Source organism: Felis catus, chromosome C2 (genome assembly GCF_018350175.1).
Source record: "Felis catus isolate Fca126 chromosome C2, F.catus_Fca126_mat1.0, whole genome shotgun sequence".
Lineage (NCBI taxonomy): Eukaryota > Metazoa > Chordata > Mammalia > Carnivora > Felidae > Felis > Felis catus.
Window position 1 is genome coordinate 86,972,051 of NC_058376.1, and position 21,225 is coordinate 86,993,275.

The 21,225-nt window shown below is 39.0% G+C and overlaps 1 protein-coding gene across 16 annotated transcripts in view; it reads left to right on the forward strand.

The window, feature by feature from the left end:
* PEX5L (peroxisomal biogenesis factor 5 like) overlaps positions 1–20,939 on the forward strand; it is a 228,327-nt gene extending 207,388 nt beyond the window's left edge. For 15 of the 16 annotated variants that reach the window (XM_019840081.3, XM_045037231.1, XM_011286056.4 and 12 more), the window contains 6 exons: positions 2,285–2,428; positions 5,286–5,356; positions 6,883–7,080; positions 7,745–7,910; positions 8,300–8,457; positions 14,564–20,939. In XM_019840081.3, the coding sequence (XP_019695640.1) occupies positions 2,285–2,428; positions 5,286–5,356; positions 6,883–7,080; positions 7,745–7,910; positions 8,300–8,457; positions 14,564–14,768 (942 nt within the window). In that variant the 3' untranslated portion in view covers positions 14,769–20,939. Of the gene's footprint in view, positions 1–2,284; positions 2,429–5,285; positions 5,357–6,882; positions 7,081–7,744; positions 7,911–8,299; positions 8,462–14,563 lie in introns of those variants that run through there. The other variant, XM_023260370.2, reaches the window with a different exon arrangement.
* Positions 20,940–21,225: the final 286 nt, after the last annotated feature.

The window sequence follows — 21,225 nt, forward strand, 5'->3', positions numbered from 1 at the left end:
TCCTTATTTTTATCAACGTTAATACAGTTTGGCAGTCAACAAGAGCTTAGATCCTGACTGCTGGCAAGTTACTGAACTGACTGACATTGAGGGTGGGTTGGAACAAGAACTGGCTGATCCCACAATGTTTTTTGTCAGTCATTCATGTGAGCCATGTGGATGAGCTAACAGAAATGGTATCAATGGACAGGGGAGTGAAGTGGGGGCTTAGGGCTATATTTCACAGGGTCCTCACACAGCTCACGAAAGAACTACATGGAAAAGATACCCTTCACACAGCCAGGTCCAGTCCCAAGGGGATTCCTCAAAGATATTCCCCTGATAGGAGCCCCAGCAAATGTGAGAGTTCAGTGAACAACCAGCCAAATTACCCATGATGTCCCAGTTGCCCTTGGATTTATGCTTTTAAAAACATTTTCAAAAATAAATTGAAATGATTCAAAAGATAGAAAAAATATGGAATTTTCTAACTCAAGGGATACACACACACACACACACACACACACACACATAAACATATATATGTTTGTATTATGGACTTTTTATGGTAGAGGAAGTCTCAATAGTATTCAGTTCTGGATAACTTCAATTTGTTCAATCCAACAAATATTTATTAAATGCCTACCTTGTAGTAGATATGATGATGAATAGTCTCCAATCTTAGGGGATTTTCAACCTACATAGTCATTCATTAAAACGTCTTCCTTACCACACCATTCTCTGTCCCTCGGTAGGCCAGGCATTCTCATAAAATCCGAAGAACTATCTTGTTAAAAATAACTCTTGGGGCGCCTGGGTGGCGCAGTCGGTTAAGCGTCCGACTTCAGCCAGGTCACGATCTCGCAGTCTGTGAGTTCGAGCCCCGCGTCAGACTCTGGGCTGATGGCTCAGAGCCTGGAGCCTGTTTCCGATTCTGTGTCTCCCTCTCTCTCTGCCCCTCCCCCGTTCATGCTCTGTCTCTCTCTGTCCCAAAAATAAATAAACGTTGAAAAAAATATATTAAAAATAACTCTTTTCCACAATGAAATCAAAACTAAGCAAGAAGAGAAGACATTGATACAGATTGTCAGACTCTAGGCTATAATTCATGCACCTGAGGCATGGCTGGGCCCTGAGATTCTTGTCCCCGGGACCCCATATCTGTCATACCACTACATAAACTGGTCATACCCTGTGGCTTTAATAAGGGGGATTGTCTTTCTCAATGCCAGTGGAGAATGAAGGTCTCCATTTAATGTATTTTAAAACCTTAGTAGCATCACCAACAGACTAGCTTATTTGTATCTATCAAATTAAAAGGACATTATGATAATCTATGCTGGTAAAGTTGCAACAAATCATTTCTCTCAGATAATTCCAATAAGAGTTTAACTTGAGACAAACTTTCTCAAAAACAGTTATACACATCAAGGGCTCCAAAATAGTTCATAACCTTAAGTCTAAAGAAGCCCTCTAGAAGTCCATCCTAACGTAATAATCATATGCAGACAAAGATTTGAGCATGAGATCTTCACTTTAATCTTATTTATGATAATAAAAAAATTGAAAGTAGCCTGAATGTCCATCAGTAGAAACTTAATTAAATAAGTTTAGGCACAAGATAGATAATTTTAAAAACCAAATGGGGCACAAGCTACAAAACTGCATATATATAAGCTTATTTATTTAATTTATATATTCATAAAAATATTAGATTATTTATAAATTCTGTATTTTTTACATTTTTGAAATAAAAAATCTATAGCTTTAAAATATGCATTTTCAATGGGGCAGTATGGCCCGCCATGGGGCAAAAACTGGTTCAAGGAGCAGGAAGGTAAAAAAAAAATCTCAGATATTGGAATGGTTTGTAGACCTCCAAAGGGCCAAAGCATATACACAGATGTACAGTATGTGGCATTAACATTTGAGGGGAACGGATGGTAGCACTTAGCGAAAATATGTCCAAAACTCTGTATTTTTTAAATCTTGGGGAGAAATGATTGAAACAAAAAGAACAAAAGAGCAACAGAGAAAACAAACTCCAGAATATCAGCAGTGATATTTAGGTTGTAGCATTATGGGTAACTTTGCTTCTTTTTATATTATTCAATAACAAAATAATGTCATCTAAACTGTATACAGTGAGAATGTACTACATTCATAGGAAGGAAAGAAAACCAGTAATTTAAATTTAATTTTAATTAAAATAAATACACAAATTCAAATTCAAAAAGAGCTTACTGAACGTGAGAATGAAGAGATAAATCAATGGATCTTGTATTGGCCCTTCTCTGCGTTGTAGGGATATTACTTTCACACCGAAAATCCCTTCAAGGACTGGCCGGGAGCATTTGAAGAGGGCTTAAAAAGACTGAAGGAGGGGGACCTGCCCGTCACCATCCTGTTCATGGAGGCGGCAATTCTTCAGGACCCTGGAGATGCAGAGGTATCCTATCCCCTTCGTCCTGCCAGGCTCACAAAGTGACTACATGTAAATGAGGGACACAGGATGCCACAGAGTTCTACTGGGCTGCATTTTCTTCAGTTAAAGGTTCCCAAAGGAGTTAACCTGGTTTACTGTGCTGTGTGTTTGAAAGTTACAAATAGGTATACCTTTCTCTAACCAAATCTGCAGTATCTACAGTGCCCAAAATAAAAGGATGGGGACAAGAAATGAAAAACCAAAATTGCCAACCTAGAGGCTCAGCAATAGTTTTCAGGGGCCAGTGTATAGTTCCATCTAGGATTAGAGCCATACCCTATCTCACCCTTGATTTACTCATTCAATGTTTATTGAGCACATACTATGTCCCAAGAATTGTGCCAGACATGGGCTTCAAATATTGAGGAGCTGGAAAAAATGGAACCATTGAAAAGACACACTTGTGTTCTATCTGGAGAGACAAGTAAATAAATCAATACAGTGTAAGAAATGCAGTGTTAGAGTATGTACAGGATGGTAGGGGAGCAGAGAGCAAGGGTCCTAAGCCAGCCTTCTCCCACAATTAAATCCAAAACTGAGCTTTGAAGGAGGGAGATTAATTAAAGACAGCAGGGGATTAGAGATGTTAAGAGGCAGTGGTCTGTGAGTGGGCAGTGAGGCATGAAACACTGTGCCAGGTGGAGAGGGGAGAGGAGACAATGGCAGGAGAGGAGGTAGGAAGAGGTGGGTAAGAGTCTGAACTTCATGAAAGCAGGGGACTCTACTCAGCAGAGGGATATAATCAGATTTGAATGTTTGAATTGAAAAACCCCTTTCGCTGAGGTGTAGAAGGTGATGGAGACCGAGGCCAGGAGACCACCCAGGGAGGCTTCCATCATCCTATTTTGGTCCCCCATGTTTCCAAACCTGCGAAGGCCTATAATTAGATAGCAGCAGGTGTAAAGTTTTAGTTCATGAGTAATTTTCAGGAATTGTCTTATAAAGAATCTTCCTTATAAGAAATTCACAGAAATTTTAGGGAGGGGTATACACAGCTCTGAGATGGCAGTATACAATAGTGGTTAAGCTTCTAGGCTCTGCTGGCCTAACTGTGTGGGTTCAAATCCCTGCTCTACCACTCATGAGCCATGAGCCATGTGATCTGGGACAAGTCATGTAAACCATCTCAGCTTCCATTTCCTCATATGTAAAATGGAAATCACATTACAATAACTATCTCACTGGGTGTTGTGAGGATTAAATTAGGTCATACAAATAAAGTGCTTAGTTCAGTGCCTGACACATCAGTAATTAGCCTTCATCGTTACTATTGACTGTACTTAAAGTCTGTATAGGAAGGACGAGTAAACTGATCACTAGGTTAAAGCCCTGGTATCTTGTTAGTCAAAACGTTGACAGTGACATGAGATTGAACTGAGAGTTGGAATTGTGAACCAAAATATTGGAACCCTGGAAGGTTAAAAAAGATGTATATACATTATTATCTCAGATTCATAAATGAGAACATTAGGGCACTGATTAACAAATGGATCCCAACCAAGGACCCAGGGCCTCTGAATCTTGGAGACCCCTAATTTAAGATAATGGGCAATTTGTGAACAGTGAAAGTGACACCCTGCTCAAAGGCTAACAAGAAACCCCCAGAGAAGAACTGTTTCATCAATCTTAAGAAGCATTCTAAGATGTATGGAAGGTGAGCTCAAAATAGGGGCTGCTCTGTGTACGTCTGAAAGATTAAAGAGAAGTGCCAATATTGGGGGGGGGGAATAATCAGTATTTTTTATGAGTTGATATGGCATGGGTAATAGTAACCCATGATGGGAAAAGCCAATATAATTCTTACAGCATTTCAGGCTGAGTGTAGGTATTTTCATGAATAGTTTTGCTTTAAAATGTCTGTAGGTGGGAGAACTATGCACTCCCCAAACCCTTTTAAATTCCTAAGACTCTAATACACCCCCATCCCCAGTAAATTTGAGGACAGTGTCAGCAATGAGAGGTTGGTTCATGTAGATTGCTCTTGTAATGGTGCGAGAATTATTGTTCTTATGAGTATATAAGGAGAAATTTCTTATATTAAAAACTTTCATTGTCGATATGAAATATGTGACCTGCTTAAAGACATTTGTCCCATTGTTGACAATAACATAGAGTGGGAGCAACCTTATAGCAGTAGGGAATTGGTTGAGTAAATAATGGAATATCCACTCAACAAAATTTAAATTGAAAATTCTAAGTATCATGATTTTGTAAAACCATTAAAAGTGTTGCATTAAAAGTGATGCATGATAAAGTATAAGTGTAGGCTATAAAATTATGTCTATATTATATTGCATTTTATATGTGCCTTATGCATTTTAACAGTGATATTAGAGCAGTGAACACATTGGAGTGGAAGATTTTGTTTTCTTTTCCCTAGTTACTAAATTTCCTTTACCTCTTATAATAACAGTCAGACTTGCATTTTTACAAGCTGATTTCATTTTGTACATCTTGAGATTCCTTACTATAAACTTTAGACTCTTCAGCTACATTTCTGGGTTATTTTTGCACCCCTTTTCCTGACAAATGCATAATTTTATATGTTTATCTTTTGGTTTTAAGACACCTAATATCATGAAATCTCGGATATTCAAATGTTTCCATGGGTCACAGGCGAATAAATCCTGAGAATTCGTAAGTAATAACAGAGGATCTTGACCCAGATGTCAGAAGAGCCTTTGGATAAAGAAATGCATGTGACATTTTTCCCTTTTACAAGACTCTCGCATCTCAGACAGGTCGCTCTGCACTGAGGAATCTAAAGCACAGGAGTGAATCTGCTTCCTCTTCCAATGTTGACCTTGGTTGTTTTTTGTAGGCATGGCAGTTCCTCGGGATAACCCAGGCAGAGAATGAAAATGAACAAGCAGCTATTGTCGCCCTCCAGAGGTACATGAAACTAAGTGCAAACTCACGGGCCTAGTGGACCCTGGCTAATGGACTTCTGTTGTTTCAGACTTGTATTTTAACCCTTAGGTACATTATGAAAAATTTGGCCAGGATAAGTGCTGAGATGCCTCGTATTACACTTAGCTGTGGGAAACAAGAATTCATGAAGAAATGATGTTCCTAAATCACAGTGTTTTGTCACCTGCAAATCAGTTGACCGTCACTGGCATGAAAGTATCCATGTCAAAAGCAGTCATAAAATAGACTTATTAAATATATAGTTCCTCTTAACTTTGTAACCTTCTGCAGCATTTGAAGGTTTTCCTCAGGAGAAAATATACTCAAAATAATCTCAGTGTAATTTTAGCTCCTTGTGTCTACAGAGAATCTCCCAAGATAGTTTCAATGACCTATCAATACCAAAGTATCACTACCGAGCCCCTGAGTAAAGGTCTAGGCTACTTTGGCTGGACGTAGCATCACATTTTACCTGATTAGAGCCCCTATTTAAACCCTGAAAAAATAGCCCTACCAAATAGACTTCCCCTTTCCCTACTTAATATATAACCACCCCGCCTATATAATCTCTCGCTGAAGCACTGATGTAGGTACTAGGGGTTGCTACTCAAAGTGTTCTCCAGGGACTACCAGCTTCATTATCACCTTGGAGTTTGTCAGACCTGCTCAGGCTTGGGCCCACCCCAGGCCCACTATATTACATAATCTGCCTTTTGCCAGATCCCCAGATGATTCTCATGTACATCAAAGCTTGAAAAGCCCCCACTAGAGGCCAGTGGAATAGCGTGAGGGGAGCAACTATAGCCTGTGCCTCCTGCAAACCCACCTCAGTTGTCTAGAAACACAGGATTCTCCCTCTCCTTTATAAAACACTGTACAGCCTTTCATCTTTGGATATCCAAATTTAGCTCAAATCAGTTTGCTTTGTGGGTAATATACATTTACTATATTAATAGTAGAGCAGCACTAAAACAGTGATATCCCTGCCTCATGAAATAAAGTCCTAAGAAATTTTGTGCAAGGATTAGCCACCTTTTCTATAGTTTTTAAAAGCATTTAGGGGAACCTGGTGGCTCAGTCAGGTAAGTGTCTGACTCTGGATTTCGGTTCAGGTCATGATCTCACAGTTGTGAGATTGAGCCCCATGTCCGGCTCTGTGCTGAGTATGTGGGGCCTGCTTGAGTTTCTCTCTGTCCCTCCCCTGCTCGTATGCTCTTTGTCTCTCAAAATAAATAAATAAATAAACATTTTAAAAAACATTTGTTAAATTACCAGATCTAGCACTCAGCAAGATGAGTTTTAACTTTCTTACAAATATACTTAGGTCCCAATTTTGACATAGATAAATATGGTATTTTCCAGGGGCTTAATATAAACTTCGCAATGCTCTTGCACCATTTAATTAGTAAAGGCTTCAAATTTCCTAAAGAGCTGTTAGAGTCAGTCTCAGAAAAAAATCTGAAATAGGCTTTTTATTTATTTACTTATTTATTTATGCCTTGATGCAGGTGCTTAGAATTACAGCCCAACAACTTGAAAGCTTTGATGGCTCTGGCTGTCAGTTACACTAACACTGGCCATCAGCAGGATGCCTGCGAAGCTCTAAAGAACTGGATTAAGCAAAATCCAAAGTACAAATACCTTGTGAAGAGCAAGAAAGGATCTCCAGGCCTTACCCGGAGGATGTCCAAGTCTCCAGTTGATAGGTATGCTTCTAACTAAACAACCGTGGGCAGTAAACACCCATATACACAATTAGTCACCTTAAGGGTAATTAACGAGCCTCACCACCAGCCATTCCAGGACAATTGTAGGACAACATCCTGCTAGAAGAGCATCTCTGATTAAAAAGATTGATGCTGAGACCAGAACCAACAATTGGACACATGATCAACGTTGTAGTCACTCATAGGCATTTATCTGAGTACCAGAATTCGAAGCAAAGTGCTGTGGACATATAATTAACCTAAAATAAGTTACAAAATGTACCACATTTCATAAAGACTGAGAATTGGATATGAGTAAAAACGGAAGTCCTTTCTTCTAGGGGTTTTGTTTCTATCAGCAATAAATCATGATGTTAAATTCTTTCTCATAGAGCCTTGGGGTTTTCCACATTGGCTCTCACAGGATCAATGAAACTCTCCTTGGGAAGACTTGACTTAATACAGTCTTGTTTCTGTGTATGACAAAATATTTCATGAAAATCAGCAGGTATTTTTTAATGTGCAGTATTAGTCCTCTCATTAAGTGAATATATTTTAAGCAAGATTTTTCCAGTTTGTAATGTTCTCTTAGAACAGTGGACATAATAGTAAATAATATATGTTCAGACTATTTGGATTATAAATCTCATTTTTTCCCTTGCAGCTCTGTTTTGGAGGGAGTTAAGGAATTATATCTGGAAGCTGCCCACCAAAATGGAGATATGATTGACCCAGACCTACAGACAGGTCTGGGAGTACTGTTCCACCTGAGCGGAGAATTTAACAGAGCAATAGATGCATTTAACGCTGCCTTAACTGTTCGGCCAGAGGTAAGTGCCCAACAAGAAACCATAAGGTTCTCTGTTAAAAAATAAGTTGCCGCAGGCTACACTTTGCACATTTCTGCTACACCTTATTTGCCTGCATCCAGTGGTTTAAAAAGATGAGTACTAATGATATGCTTCTGTGGCTGTTAATACTTGAGTACCTAAAATAGAAACACGAACTACCTGACAGCATCAAATGATAGCTGCTCTTTGATGAATGAAAGTCATTTCACAAAGCTGTCCGTAAAATCATTTGAGTAATTTACCACTGTCATGGTCCCCATCCATGAGCACTGGATAAATTTTTCGCCACCATCCTTCTTCTGCAAGAAATATGGGAATACTCTGTCACCGTGACTCGTACTGGTTGTTAGTTCTAATTTTGTCATCAGGACTATTCATTATGGAACCGTCTCGGGGCAACCTTGGCGAACGGAGACCGCAGTGAGGAAGCTGTGGAGGCCTACACACGAGCACTGGAGATTCAGCCAGGCTTCATCCGATCCAGATACAATCTGGGAATAAGCTGCATCAATCTGGGCGCCTACAGGTGAAGTATGGTCACAGGCTGAGAACCATGAGCCACATGCAGGGCTGAGGTGGAATAACCTACCTGAAAGATTGTTTCCCAGTGAAAATACCTCCTTTTGTAGGAGTAACCCTCCTCCTCTTGTCAAGGGAAAATTTGAACCCTCGGATCCTGGGGCCTGTTGCTGCAGGAACAGTGTGCTTCAGTGTTTCTCAGCCTGTGGCGAACAGCGGATCATGGAGGCAGCTTGTGAAATGTAGATTCCCAGGCCTCTCCCCAGAGATTTCCATTCAGTCAGCCTGGGTTGGGACAAGTTAGTAACACTTCCAAGGGCAAGTGTTTGAGAAACTTGAACATTCCACCCCTTCATTTCCCAAATAAGCAAAAAAGAGAACCTTGGGGGATAGGGACAAGGGAACCAACAAAATGAGTTAAGAAGGTCCAGGGTCAGTTTTTGGCAAAGCACAACAAAAAGTCCAGGTTTTCTAAAACTACTTTGCCAGTAAAGTTGGCTAAAAAATGATTTTAAGAAAAAATTTTAAATGGTGGGTTTATGGTTTAAAATGTCTTTCTTGTTCTGTCATGATTCCTCATCATCAGGTCTATATCATATATACTATTTTTTGTGCATCTACAGGGCCCATAAATGACCTTTATTTCTTTTAGGTAATGAAAGTATAGGTAATTTTTCCTTCTTTAGCTTTCTACTTTTTCGACTTTCTAAATAAATAGGTATTATTTTCGTAATTGGAAAAAAGAGAATTAAGTGTTAGTTTTAAATCCCACAAAAAATGTAACCCTTTCTCATTCTCAGAAAAAGCCTGGCTTTTAGAATCAGACAAGCTCGGATTCAAATCACAGCTATGCCATTTACTGGTTTTGTGATTCTGGGCACATAACTGTGAGCCTCAATTTCTTCACCTGCTTAAAAACAAGTGGTGATAATATTTATCCCGCAGGATTATTATGCAGGTTAAACGTAATTGCCTAGCACAGAACAGTAGTCAGCATTTATTATTATGATTCTGATCATTGCCATCATCATCAGTATCCTTATTATCTATTCAGATAAGTCATCAGAGAGCTACATTAACTGGCTTGCAATCCCTTTGACATCTGAAAAATTGCTGTTTCTGAACTGCTTTGGGGATTGTGCCATTGGCAAATATTGACGTTTCAGAAATTGGTTGCTACATTTATACTAGAAGAATCTTAGAACATTAGTCACTGGATTACTACACCCGTCCTCCGAGAGGACCTTGTTCAGGTTAAAACCAGGAATAGCTGAGTGACTCTGCAACTGGTTTGCTTTATTTCATGGGCACTGTGAAGTGTGCGACTGCAGAGGCCCTCCTTACATCAGCTCTGCAAAGGGTCACGGGAGAACCTTTGCTGCCCCCTCGCACATCAGCTGTCGAAGGCCTGGCAATGTCCATTTTGTATACGAAGTTCATTCTGGTCTCATCTGATTTTCCTAGCCCGATTTTATCTTTACCCCTTTTAGTCACTTAACTTTCTAACTATGTCATATAGATGTATTTAATAAGATACCTTAGGTCCTTTGTTGGAACAAGGAGAGATGTAAATAAATATGTATGTACATGTAGTCATATTAACTTCTATCAGAGGAGGCTTTTATAAGGCTTCTGGTTGAGTAGTTCTTAACTGTAACTCCTCGTTACAGTGTAGAAAACAGTACTTGAGATGCCAATAAAATACTTTCTTGGCACTTACATGTATAAGCCTCAGTAGGGCACCCGCTTGCAGAAGGCCTTGAAGGTCCGTGACAGGTAGAAATGGGCAACTCTACTGAGAATGGATTTTTAATCCTCAAGCAGAAAGTCACCTGTACAGGAGCAAGTCAATTTTAGAGTTGCCATATAAAATACAGGATTCCCCGTTAAATTTTAATTAGATAAACAGCAAATACGTTTTTAGTATTTTCCAAATATTGCATGGGACATGCTCATACTAAAAATTATTGTTTATCTGGTATTCATATTTAACTGTGCATCCTGTATTCTTACTTGGTAAATATGGCAACCTTGATCAAATGGCTACCTAAAAATTTCAAAACATCTCAGCTAAGCTCTGTGGGTCCTTTATCGTCATGCTGGATGTGGGAAATTTTTATAAGTACTAAATATTTTGGGTTTTTTTTCCCCCTGAGAAAAAGAAGACCACCAAGTGAGACATAAACCTTAAATGAATTCTGAAAATAAGTTTAACTCGAGGTATAAGTGGATAGTTAAGAAATAATAACCCTCAATAGAGATGTGGCTGAGAAGAAGAGCCAAGAGCTGGTTCAGATACTTCCATACCCACCAGAGTCTTGGAATTTCTCCCTCAAGGACTGCAGGTGTCTATGTACATAGCTATAACACTTGTTGTTTGTCATCGCACATTTTCTTTTTTGTTTGTTTTTTAGAGAGAGGGAGAGAAAACGTGAGTGGGGAGAGGGGTAGGGGGAGAGAGAGAGACAGTCTTTTTTTTTTTTTAACCTTTATTTATTTTTGAAACAGAGCACGAACGGGGGAGGGTCAGAGAGAGGGAGACACAGAATCTGAAACAGGCTCCGGGCTCTGAGCTGTCAGCACAGAACCCGACGCAGGGCTTGAACTCACGGACCGCAAGATCATGACCTGAGCCGAAGTCAGCCGCCCAACCAACTGAGCCACCCAGGCGCACTGAGAGAGAGACAGTCTTAAGCAGGCTTCATGCTCAGCGCAGAGCCTGACGTGGGGCTCAATCCCATGACCCTGGGATCATGACCTGAGCTGAAATCAAGAGTCAGATGCTCAACCGACTGAGCCATCCAGGCACTCCTGTAATTGCACATGTTCTATAAAGAGTCAAAGCAAGTCCCCAGTACTTTATACAATTGAAATAAGGAAAGGAAATTGTTGGCGTGAAATGTGCAGCTCAAAATGCTACCCCTCTATCAGCAGGAGCTCCAAAGGATCTTAAAATTTTCAAGAGTGAGGACTCTTTTTAATGAAAACATAAATCACATCCCCTTTCATGTTAATGTTTTTAGTATTAATATAATGAGGGAAAGATATTATAAAATGAGGAATGCTTTTAAATGAATGCACTTTATTAATCAAGACATACATGAACAGCTTATTCACATATATGTGTGTGTGTAAGCCATTTAAAAACTATTCATACATATACATGTACAATCTTCTGAATCCCCCAGAAGGACTCTGTGTTCCCAAGTTGGAGAACAGATTGAGACTATCTTCATGGGGACCGCTTCACATTGCCTGGCAAAGTTAGCATTTAGACTATTCTGGTACTCTCCCTGTCCCTCAGAGACCACTGCCACACATGGGGCAGCTAGGAACAGCCTGTGCATGAGGAGATTCCGGGGTCTTTCTCCCCCAGAGCTCTTACGAGCCTAGGATGATGAGAGGAAATGGAATCCTTGTCATTTGAGCTGCCATCCTGGAACAAGGAAGCCAAAAAGGGCCTCCAAAGTAAACCCCACATGTGCATCTGTTTATAAACCCTCCTCTCTTGCTTGATTACTAAACATCCAAAAGAGATGATTAGAACCCCAATCCCTTCCATTAGCCAGGTTGCCAAATACAGTGGAACCATTTACCAGTTGCCATTTATTTCCAGGCAGTCTAACAATACAGATGAACCAATGTCTAGATCGTGTTCATTGGAATCAGAAGTCCAGCCTCACTTCAAAGCTTCTTACCAGATTCTTAATAATGACCTTGTGGGATTAAGTGGGATCAAATGTGTGAAAAGCTTTTAAGAAGAGTAAAGCAGATATAAATTAAAGCAGTGTCATCATTCTTAGCAAAGACCAGTTTGATACAGAATACATGCTTCTGGGGACAGAGGTCCTGAGAGTGCAGACAGAAAGCACACCGGGTACATGAGCAAGAGAGCAGCTGTGGACAGAAAGAGCTGGAAGGTTCACAGACCTGGTGTTCTCAGGACTCCTTTACACTTTTAACAATTATCAGGCACCTCCAAGGGCTTTTAGGTGGGTTGTGTCCACCAATATTTACCATATTAGAAGTTAAACTGAGAAAGTTTATAAGATTCATTTAAAAATAATAATTAACTGCATGTTAACATAAATTAGACATTTTATGAAAAATAATTATTCCCCCCAAAAAAAAATGTTTAGCGAGAAGAGTGGCATTCTTTTACCATTTTTGCAACTTTTAAAAATATCTTGCTTAGGGGCGCCTGGGTGGCTCAGTCAGTTAAGGACCAACTTTGGTTCAGGTCATGATCTCATGGTTCGTAGGTTCAAGCCCTGTGTCAATCTCTGGGCTGACAGCTCGGAGCCTGGAGCCTGCTTCAGATTCTGTGTCTCTCTCTCTCTCTGCCCCTTCCCTGCTCATGCTCTGTGTCTATCTCAAAAATAAATAAAAACTTTTTTTAATATCTTACTTAATAGAAGACAGATTCTCATATCTGTCTCCACATCCAATCTATTGGGATTTTACATATTGTGTAATCACTGTACAATTCCATTGTACATTCATGAGAAAATGAGAATAAGGTAAAATAATGTCTTGGAATTATTGTAAAAATAATTTTGACCTCACTGATCCTAGAGTTCCCCAGACCACACTTGGAGAACTAGTGATCTAATAAAAGATTTCACATAAATTGATCCAACTGTACCTCACACAACAAGGTTTTAAAATGACTTCTTGGGGCACCTGGGTGGCTCAGTCAGTTGAGCGTCTGACTTTGGCTCAAGTCATGATCTCACAGTTTGTGAGTTCAAGCCCTACAAGGGGCTCATTGCTCAGTGCAGAGCCTGCTTCAGATCCTCTGTCCCCCTCTGTCTCTCTTTCTCTCAAATAAATAAATTTTAAAATGACTTCCCATAGAACAGAACAGACAACTAACAAGGGCTTCAACTACATGTGGCCATGGGAAGGACCAAGTGGGGAAAAGACATTAGAGAGTGGATTCCACGTGGCTCAGTGAGATATTGGGGCAAGGGCAAGAATAGTTGAAGATGGCATTAGGTTTTGGTGCTGGGTCACTGGTTGGATGCTGATGCCATGAACAGAAATCAGGAGAACCAGTTGTAGGTTTCCCCCACCCCCATCCCATTTTCCATATTCTAAAATGAAGCATCTTTTTTTTTAATTTTTTTAATGTTAATTTATTTTTGAGAGACAGAGCACAAGCAGGGGAGGGGCAGAGAGAGAGAGGGAGACACAGAATCCAAAGCAGGCTTCAGGCCCTGAGCTGTCAGCATAGAGCCCGACACGGGACTCGAACTCACAAACCACGAGATGATGACCTGAGCTGAAGTCGGACGCTTAACCGACTGAGCCACACAAGCGTCCCTAAATACCAGGTGTTAACAGAACTTCTAAGTGGAGATTACCAACAAATTATTAGAATCAGAGTCACAAAAGGGAAGAACTGGAATGAACTTATATCACCTAGACCATTTGGAGATGAAGAAAGTGAAGCCCTTCCTGATGAACTTGCTGACATCCCCAATCCCTTCTGGAACAGGGTGGGGTATTAATAAATGCATATGTTTAAAAGGAAAAAAAAATAAATGAATAAAATGAGTTCAATTATCCCTATTATACAGTTGGGGAAATGGAGGCTTGGAAAGATAATAAATTTGCCTAAGGCTAAATGCTTAGGATTCCAACCCAGATGTTCTGAGAGCAAATCAATTCAGCCCCAGCCGCCTCCCATATTACTATCACTAATAGGAAAAGTTAAGCCACTTTGTTTCTGAGTAGGGCCAGATGCTTCCTCTTCAACCCTAGTTGTATAATTCACATTTGCAAATGGATTCTGTCTTTAAATTACCCCTGAGGTAGGGGAGAAAGGAATGCATTAATGAGTTAGCAATGGTTTTGCTATTACTCTTTCTGTCTCACATGACATTCTTAAAATAAAATTCCCTTTTTCTTTCTGGTTTTGCTATACTGAACAATGATTTTTCACAAAAGAATAATGAGACAACCAGAAGGTTGTTCCTCTGATGATCTAAAACACCTCAGAGAGGTGATTTAGGGTTTTGAACTAAAAGAAGTTAATCCATTTTTGTTTTTTAAGTTGCTAACTCTGAAATTTGTTGCATTTTTAAATATCTGTTTTTCTACCCTCTTAGAGAAGCGGTCAGCAATTTTCTCACTGCCCTCAGTTTGCAAAGAAAAAGCAGGAATCAACAGCAAGTTCCTCATCCTGCAATCTCTGGGAATATCTGGGCTGCCCTCAGAATCGCACTTTCTCTGATGGACCAACCAGAACTCTTCCAGGCGGCTAATCTCGGTGACCTGGATGTCCTCCTAAGAGCTTTCAACTTGGATCCTTGAAGGAAAAGAAAAAAAAAATTAAAAATGATAAATCCTTATCTGTGTAATTGTACTAAGAAATGCAAAACTATTTTATTATGAATTCCAAAAAGGATAAAACCAGATGTCCAAAAGGCCATGGTGATATGACACAAGGGAACTCCTACAGACGATGCCCAGTCTCTGTTCAGATTCAAAAGCACAAAATGTTGTAGAGTCAAGGTTGGGCTCAGAAGAAGAACTGAGAGACACAAAGACAAACCAAGATAAAGTAACCGTGTGTGAATACTCTTCACAAGCTGCAAGCATATTCAAAACATGTCCTTTGGGGTTTTTGTCCTCACTTTTGCAGCTGATGACACACCTAAGGAACTTGCTCATAGGACACCTGGAGAAAGCACTGCCTCTGATCAGGGAATTCTGACTGTTTCTGAACTATCCCCTGCAATTCCCCCTTTTACAACGTAGTTTGGGCCAAGGTGCATGCACATATATTAACCCTTGACTAAAGAGAGGCATTGCTTAGACCTGTTCCGATTTTAACTTTTACTGTAGCCCTTCGACTCCAGAGAGGGAGCTTTGCTGGCAAAAGCAGTTTTTGCACTAGAAATTTTTGCTGTTCCCAATCAAAACTTTTCTGGGACTGTATATACGCACTTTAATATCTTATTTATGCCTTGCTGGAGTTTTGTTCCGTTGCTCCAATTTTTAACTTAGGGGTGAAAGATTCAAGAACTCGGCCTTGTTAGATCAATGGACCAAATAAAAATTCCTGAAAATAGTTTTTCATAGTGTAGAGTTTTGAAGGAGTTTTTCTCAAAGCAGATAGGACACAGGGTGTAAATATGTCAAACACAGATCTTATTCACATGTTTTCTGGGACCATATGAACTTAAGCAAGAGACATTGTACTGTCCCTTCATGCATTCTCTGCAGGGAGGAATTTGGATGATAACGGGATTTCTATAGAGCTAACATTAACTTGCTTAAATGTCATACTTTACTTGCTTTCTGACTGCCCTGCACACCAATATTCCTTTTAAACTTTTAATATTTTAAATAGTATTTCGTAAGAGTGATAAATACATTTTTTCCTAAAAATTAAGTGTTTTCTTAGTTCCATAATAATCTGCATTGCTCTCCCTTCTGCATTCTAAGTGATAGAAGATCAATATTTTCTAGCTGAATCTCACTGAATGTCAGTGGTTTAATATGAAAGATGCATGCTCCTTTGGCTCTCATTTGGAACATTTATCAAGTGTCAGGAACCTTCTGTCGGTAGTGGTGTTTTATTTCATTGATTACATTCTACTCACTTCTGCAGGGTGTGTTGTGCCCTGTTGGGGCTTGATGATTATTTGGATTGACATCATTTTTTAAAGAGTTAGAAAAATTGTTTGCAAAATGCTAACCAAAACATAAGATCGCCAGTGTCCAATTCTAGCAAGTTGTTCTAATAAGTGGTCCCATTCTTCTTTATTGTTTCTCCTTCCTTTCTTCCTTCCTTCCTTCCTCCAGAATCTTCCCCAAAGCAATCTGATCCCAACTTTTTCTTCGTGTTCTTTGGTTAATAGTAGCTGGTTACTCTCATGATTATAGTTACCAAGCAAACAGCATTTGAGTCAAGACAGTTTAATTGACTGGAGAGTTAGCTTCTCCTGGTGAGGGCGGTGGAGGAGGGGAGAGGGGTGTGCAGGTAGAAATCCTCTCCTCTATTACCTTGGAAGTTCCTCAGGTAGGAAGGGGCCTCAAGGAAACAGGAAACCACAAATCCTTGAAGTTCATGTGTGTTATAATGACAGAGTTTATAAAGATGAAGAGTTTGTAAGGTTTATAAGGACAAAGAGCCCTGTGGTGTGCCAGGCTTTCATCTTCACTGTCGAAGCTCACTTGGGCAAAGGTGATGCCCCCAGCTGGACAGCAGAAGGCAGAGGCATTAAGGCATTCACCATTGGGCAGTCATGACAACCCAGTCTTTGCCTACTTCCTTCCAGTCTCAGCAGCAAATAAAGCTCAAGAATATTTTCAAGAATATTCTTTATAATTTTAGAATCCTAGAATTCAGTCTAGGAAGGACTCTCGGGGCCAGAGTCCAAGTTCATGGCAGCTGCCTGCTTGAATATCCCTGAGAGAAGAACATCCATTCCCTGCATGTCCCTCCTGCCAATTCCCGTGCGTTCACTGGCTGACTAGCTGATTTGCGTCCATTGTAGTCCATTAGGAGCCTCTGAATGCAGGATTCAAAGCCAGCTTTGCAGGTTTCTGTTTATGATGCCACTCTATACTTTCAACAGTAACTGAATTTGCAGTAATAACAATAGGCTGTTTTCTTAGATTTGTTGGCCCTACATGCATGACATCAGTTAATAGTTTAAAGCCTGACAGTAGGGTAAATGCAGGATACTTTGATTTAATTTGATTGTTGCTAAGTGGTGACAAATTTTGCAGCCCAAGTTTGATTTTGCTGTCAGAATACCAAGTGAATTCAGAGGAGAGTAGACAATTTCCCATTCCCATCATACTTGGATCATTTCAGTAGCACTTTCTTCAATATATCTAGTGTCCATCAGAACCAAGATTTTCATAGTCTGTTGCCTATCAGGAAGTGCAGAATTATTGCCCAAGATATTTTTCAATAGTATTTTTAAACAAAATTAAGTAAAAACAGTTACTAAAAAATAAGTGAAAGTTTATAGAAATCAGAGCACCACCAAAAATTAGTAAGATTTTAGAATGATCTTTATTGTATGCATTTTTCAAGTATATACACATTTTTTAAGACAGAACTGGTTTTGGTATCTTACCCTGGTGGTATGAAATTGTCATTTATTCTTTCCATTTCAAAAGGCAGGTGTCCTTGGTTCCTGTCTAAGGCACCCTGAGAAGGCTTTGAGTTCCTTTTTTCTGAGAGTCTTACTAAGTAACCCTAAGATCTCTTAGAGGATGGTACTGGTTTTCTAGAATGGCCCTTCAGTTGCACGGATGCAACTTTTAAGAACTTATTTTCACTGGCAGATTGGATGAGAATGCAGAGAAATCCAGTGATCACTGCTGAATTTCAAGATATGTTACACCTATGTCTAGTGGGCTATTTCTATGTGCTATTGTACCTTGACAGTGGGGATGAGGCTTCCTCTTAAGGTCATTCCCCATGACACCTAAAGAAAGGCAGATATTGTCCATCAGGAAGCTTTCAGCAGACGCTATGAGCTGTGCTTTCTCAGCCAATCTGTATTTGAGCTAGAATGGCAAATTAGAGACACTTCACTGGGCTAGAATGTGCAGGACATACTCACCTTCAGAGTTGGATGCCACTCTTCTCCTTTTCTTTAAAGAGAACTATTATGTTGTATCTTGGGTCCATGTCTAGATACTCATACTAGGTAAGTCTTTCTAGTATATTCCTGCCATACAAGCAAGACTTGAACACAAGTATAGCTAGTCTCACATACAACAGGAGTTCCCAAAATCTCTTCCGTACACTTTATCCATGAGCTCTTTGGGAATATAGAGAAAGCAAGATGGTCATTTTGTGTCCCTTCCTCATTTGCCCCTGAATCAGTTCCACAAGACTAGACTGCACTTTAAGTTAGTGGTTGCTATTGTTTTATACCTTGAAATGATTCTGAAAGGATTCTAGAAACAGGGTATTCTGAAGGTTTCATTTGTGTACCAATTTTTTTGAGTCCTCATATTTTAGAAATTATTAAACATGCACACACATGATTTCAACTTTGTAAAATGATTTCAAATTCATTCCATCTCCAGATTTTACTGCACAGTTTCCCTGTCATCTCAGTATTTATAGAACTGGTTGAAATTAAACTGTTTTGAACTAAGAAGTAGATAGATAGATATATATTTTTTTAAAGAGTGTTCATAGATGAACTCTGGCATAAGGTTTGTAAAAAGGCAATTTTTAAAAAATAAAACGTATAACCTCAGGTAAAAAATAACGCATGCATTAGTACTTGCAAATCTGCCTACTCAAATATTAACCAAAGCATGCAAGATAACTGTACTGAATGTAAATTTACCCAGTGCATGGTTAAATCTCATAGGGTAGCCTATTTTTCCTTGCTTCTGAGCAAGGAAACATTTTCATGAACTTTGCGTTATAGTTTTACTATTTGCTTTTAATATCTTCTTGTCAAGACTGTTTTCCTGCTATCACACTACACTGAACTTTACAGATATTCACACATCTGGCTTATGCAGTGTTGCAGCCAGTGCCAAACGAATCTACTGAGGAATCCAGGTACTTAGACATCTAAACAAGTTTTAAACCAGTTGAGGCACAACAGATCCAAAACTCAAACAAAATTCGTGTGTCTGAACACTACTAAATGCAATTGTGTTGATTGCCTCCACAGAGTTTTGGGTTCAAAATTCTGAATCGTGCATTTCAAATATTTTCTAAAATTTAGGAGTAAATTAGAAATACTGACCTTCTAAATAAGGTGGGAAGGTTGGGGTAATGTCAGGCACATGAAAACCACCATAAGGCAAAGTGGACGTGACGGCTTAATTTCCACAAATGTCACATAGTGACTGTGTGGGTGCCACACCATTGGCCTCAACATGGCCCTATTTATATGATGAGTGAGTGAGCTATGTGGGCCCCATCCCTTAAGAAACTGGACTTGGTCTGTATGTCTAAAAACACTGAAAGTCAGAGATAATGAGGTGATTTCATGGTCACTCAGAATGAACTTGGAAGTCCTCTCACTGCCTTTTTCTGTAACCCCTGCTTCATGAAAAAATAAGGGCAAGGAGACCAGAAATGGAGGGAGCAAAGCTCACTAAGACAAAGCTGGGGGTGAGTCTTATGTTGCTAACAGCTTTGTCACCATCTCACACACCGCCAAACGCACACATATAAGCTCAAAGACGGAAATCCTCAAACTCCTAGCAAAGACTCGTGTGGAGGCATTAAACAGTTAAAGAGGAGAAAAACCAGAAAATCAAAAGTGTGAAGTTTAACAACCTCTCACGTGGTATTTTGCCTTGAATAAACTTTCCGCTCCCTGTGACCTCTGCAGACTTACCAAAATAACACACTCTAGAAACCAGTGCCCCAATCTCAGAACTGTTGTCTCAGGACCTTCTCTACAAGAGAAAACTAACTTGCAGTGTTGCAGGGTGTGCGTGCAAAACCCTGACAGGCTCTTCAGGACGCTTTTAGAAACCCGCATTCGAAACAATATGAAGATGAAAAAACAGCAGGCAGTTCTTTGCTCAACAATAAAATGTGTGACTTTTTTTTTTTTTCTTTGAATTTCTTGGAGAGGGGAAATGGACTGACAAAACAATAGTAAGGGATATACATACACAGCTAGGTAGTTTGGCATTTTCACTGAGATATGTAAAAAATTAGCTTAGATACCATAAAGAATTGTACAATGCGAGAAATGGTTCATGATTGAATATGTTGCCAGTAGTTAAAGGAAATAAAGCAAACCTAAATTTTTACCAATGTCCCCCCATATCACCTGACTCAAACCCTCTTCAACTTTCATTGCCCAAATTTGTTTACATTGGTTGAAAAAAAAAACCTGATTAATTTAATAAACTTTTTACAAACTATAACAGGCATTTATTAACTATTTAGAAAAGACATTTCTATATATTTTGTATATCTACGAATATTGCATATCTAGTCTAATCTAAAAATATTAAGACAAATGGCAAATTCTTCTGTGATGCTTCTCTATGCTCAATAATGTTTAAAATCTTGGGATTTCATTTTTAAGCTGAAATAGATAACAAAAAATTTAACTTTAAATGTTTACATTGAGTTTTTAAGTTAAAACCAACCCAAATTAAGTGACCTATAGTAAATTAATGGCAATGGGGTGAGGGTGTAAAAGTTACGGGCATACTATGTGATAATGTATCTGTGTATTTAGTGAAATATTATGTATCATAGCACAACTCTGTTGGATAATAAGGCTTCATCTTAGTATTTCCCTGCATTGCTCTTTGAAATAAAACTACTACCATAAAAATAACCTATCATATTGATGTGTTTAATTTACTCCTTTGGCTTATAATTTGCAAAGTACCAAGATTAAGGTAGTATTTTTGTACTATTATTGGAAGCATGCCTTCCCTTTTTCACATTACTAAATTGTATTTATATTTGTGCAATTTTAAACTATGTTTTCAAATAAACTTTGTCTGTGGCTTCAAGGTCTTTTGAGAAATCTTTCAAAATGGGATTTGGGGGTCAGAATTGCTTCAAATCATATATAATCCAATTTGTACTATTGATAAAAAAGGTCTTTTATTGAATAACCACCACATATGATGTTGCATGAGCTATCTGGAAATCAAGAATGCATTTTTACATATAAAACAAAACTTTAAAATCTTCTTCCTTTGTTAATTTTTTAAGAGTAAAATATTTAACCTGAAATTGGATTTTGTGATTTTTTTTTAGAATAAAAATATTAAAATATATTTCAGTTTTAGGGTC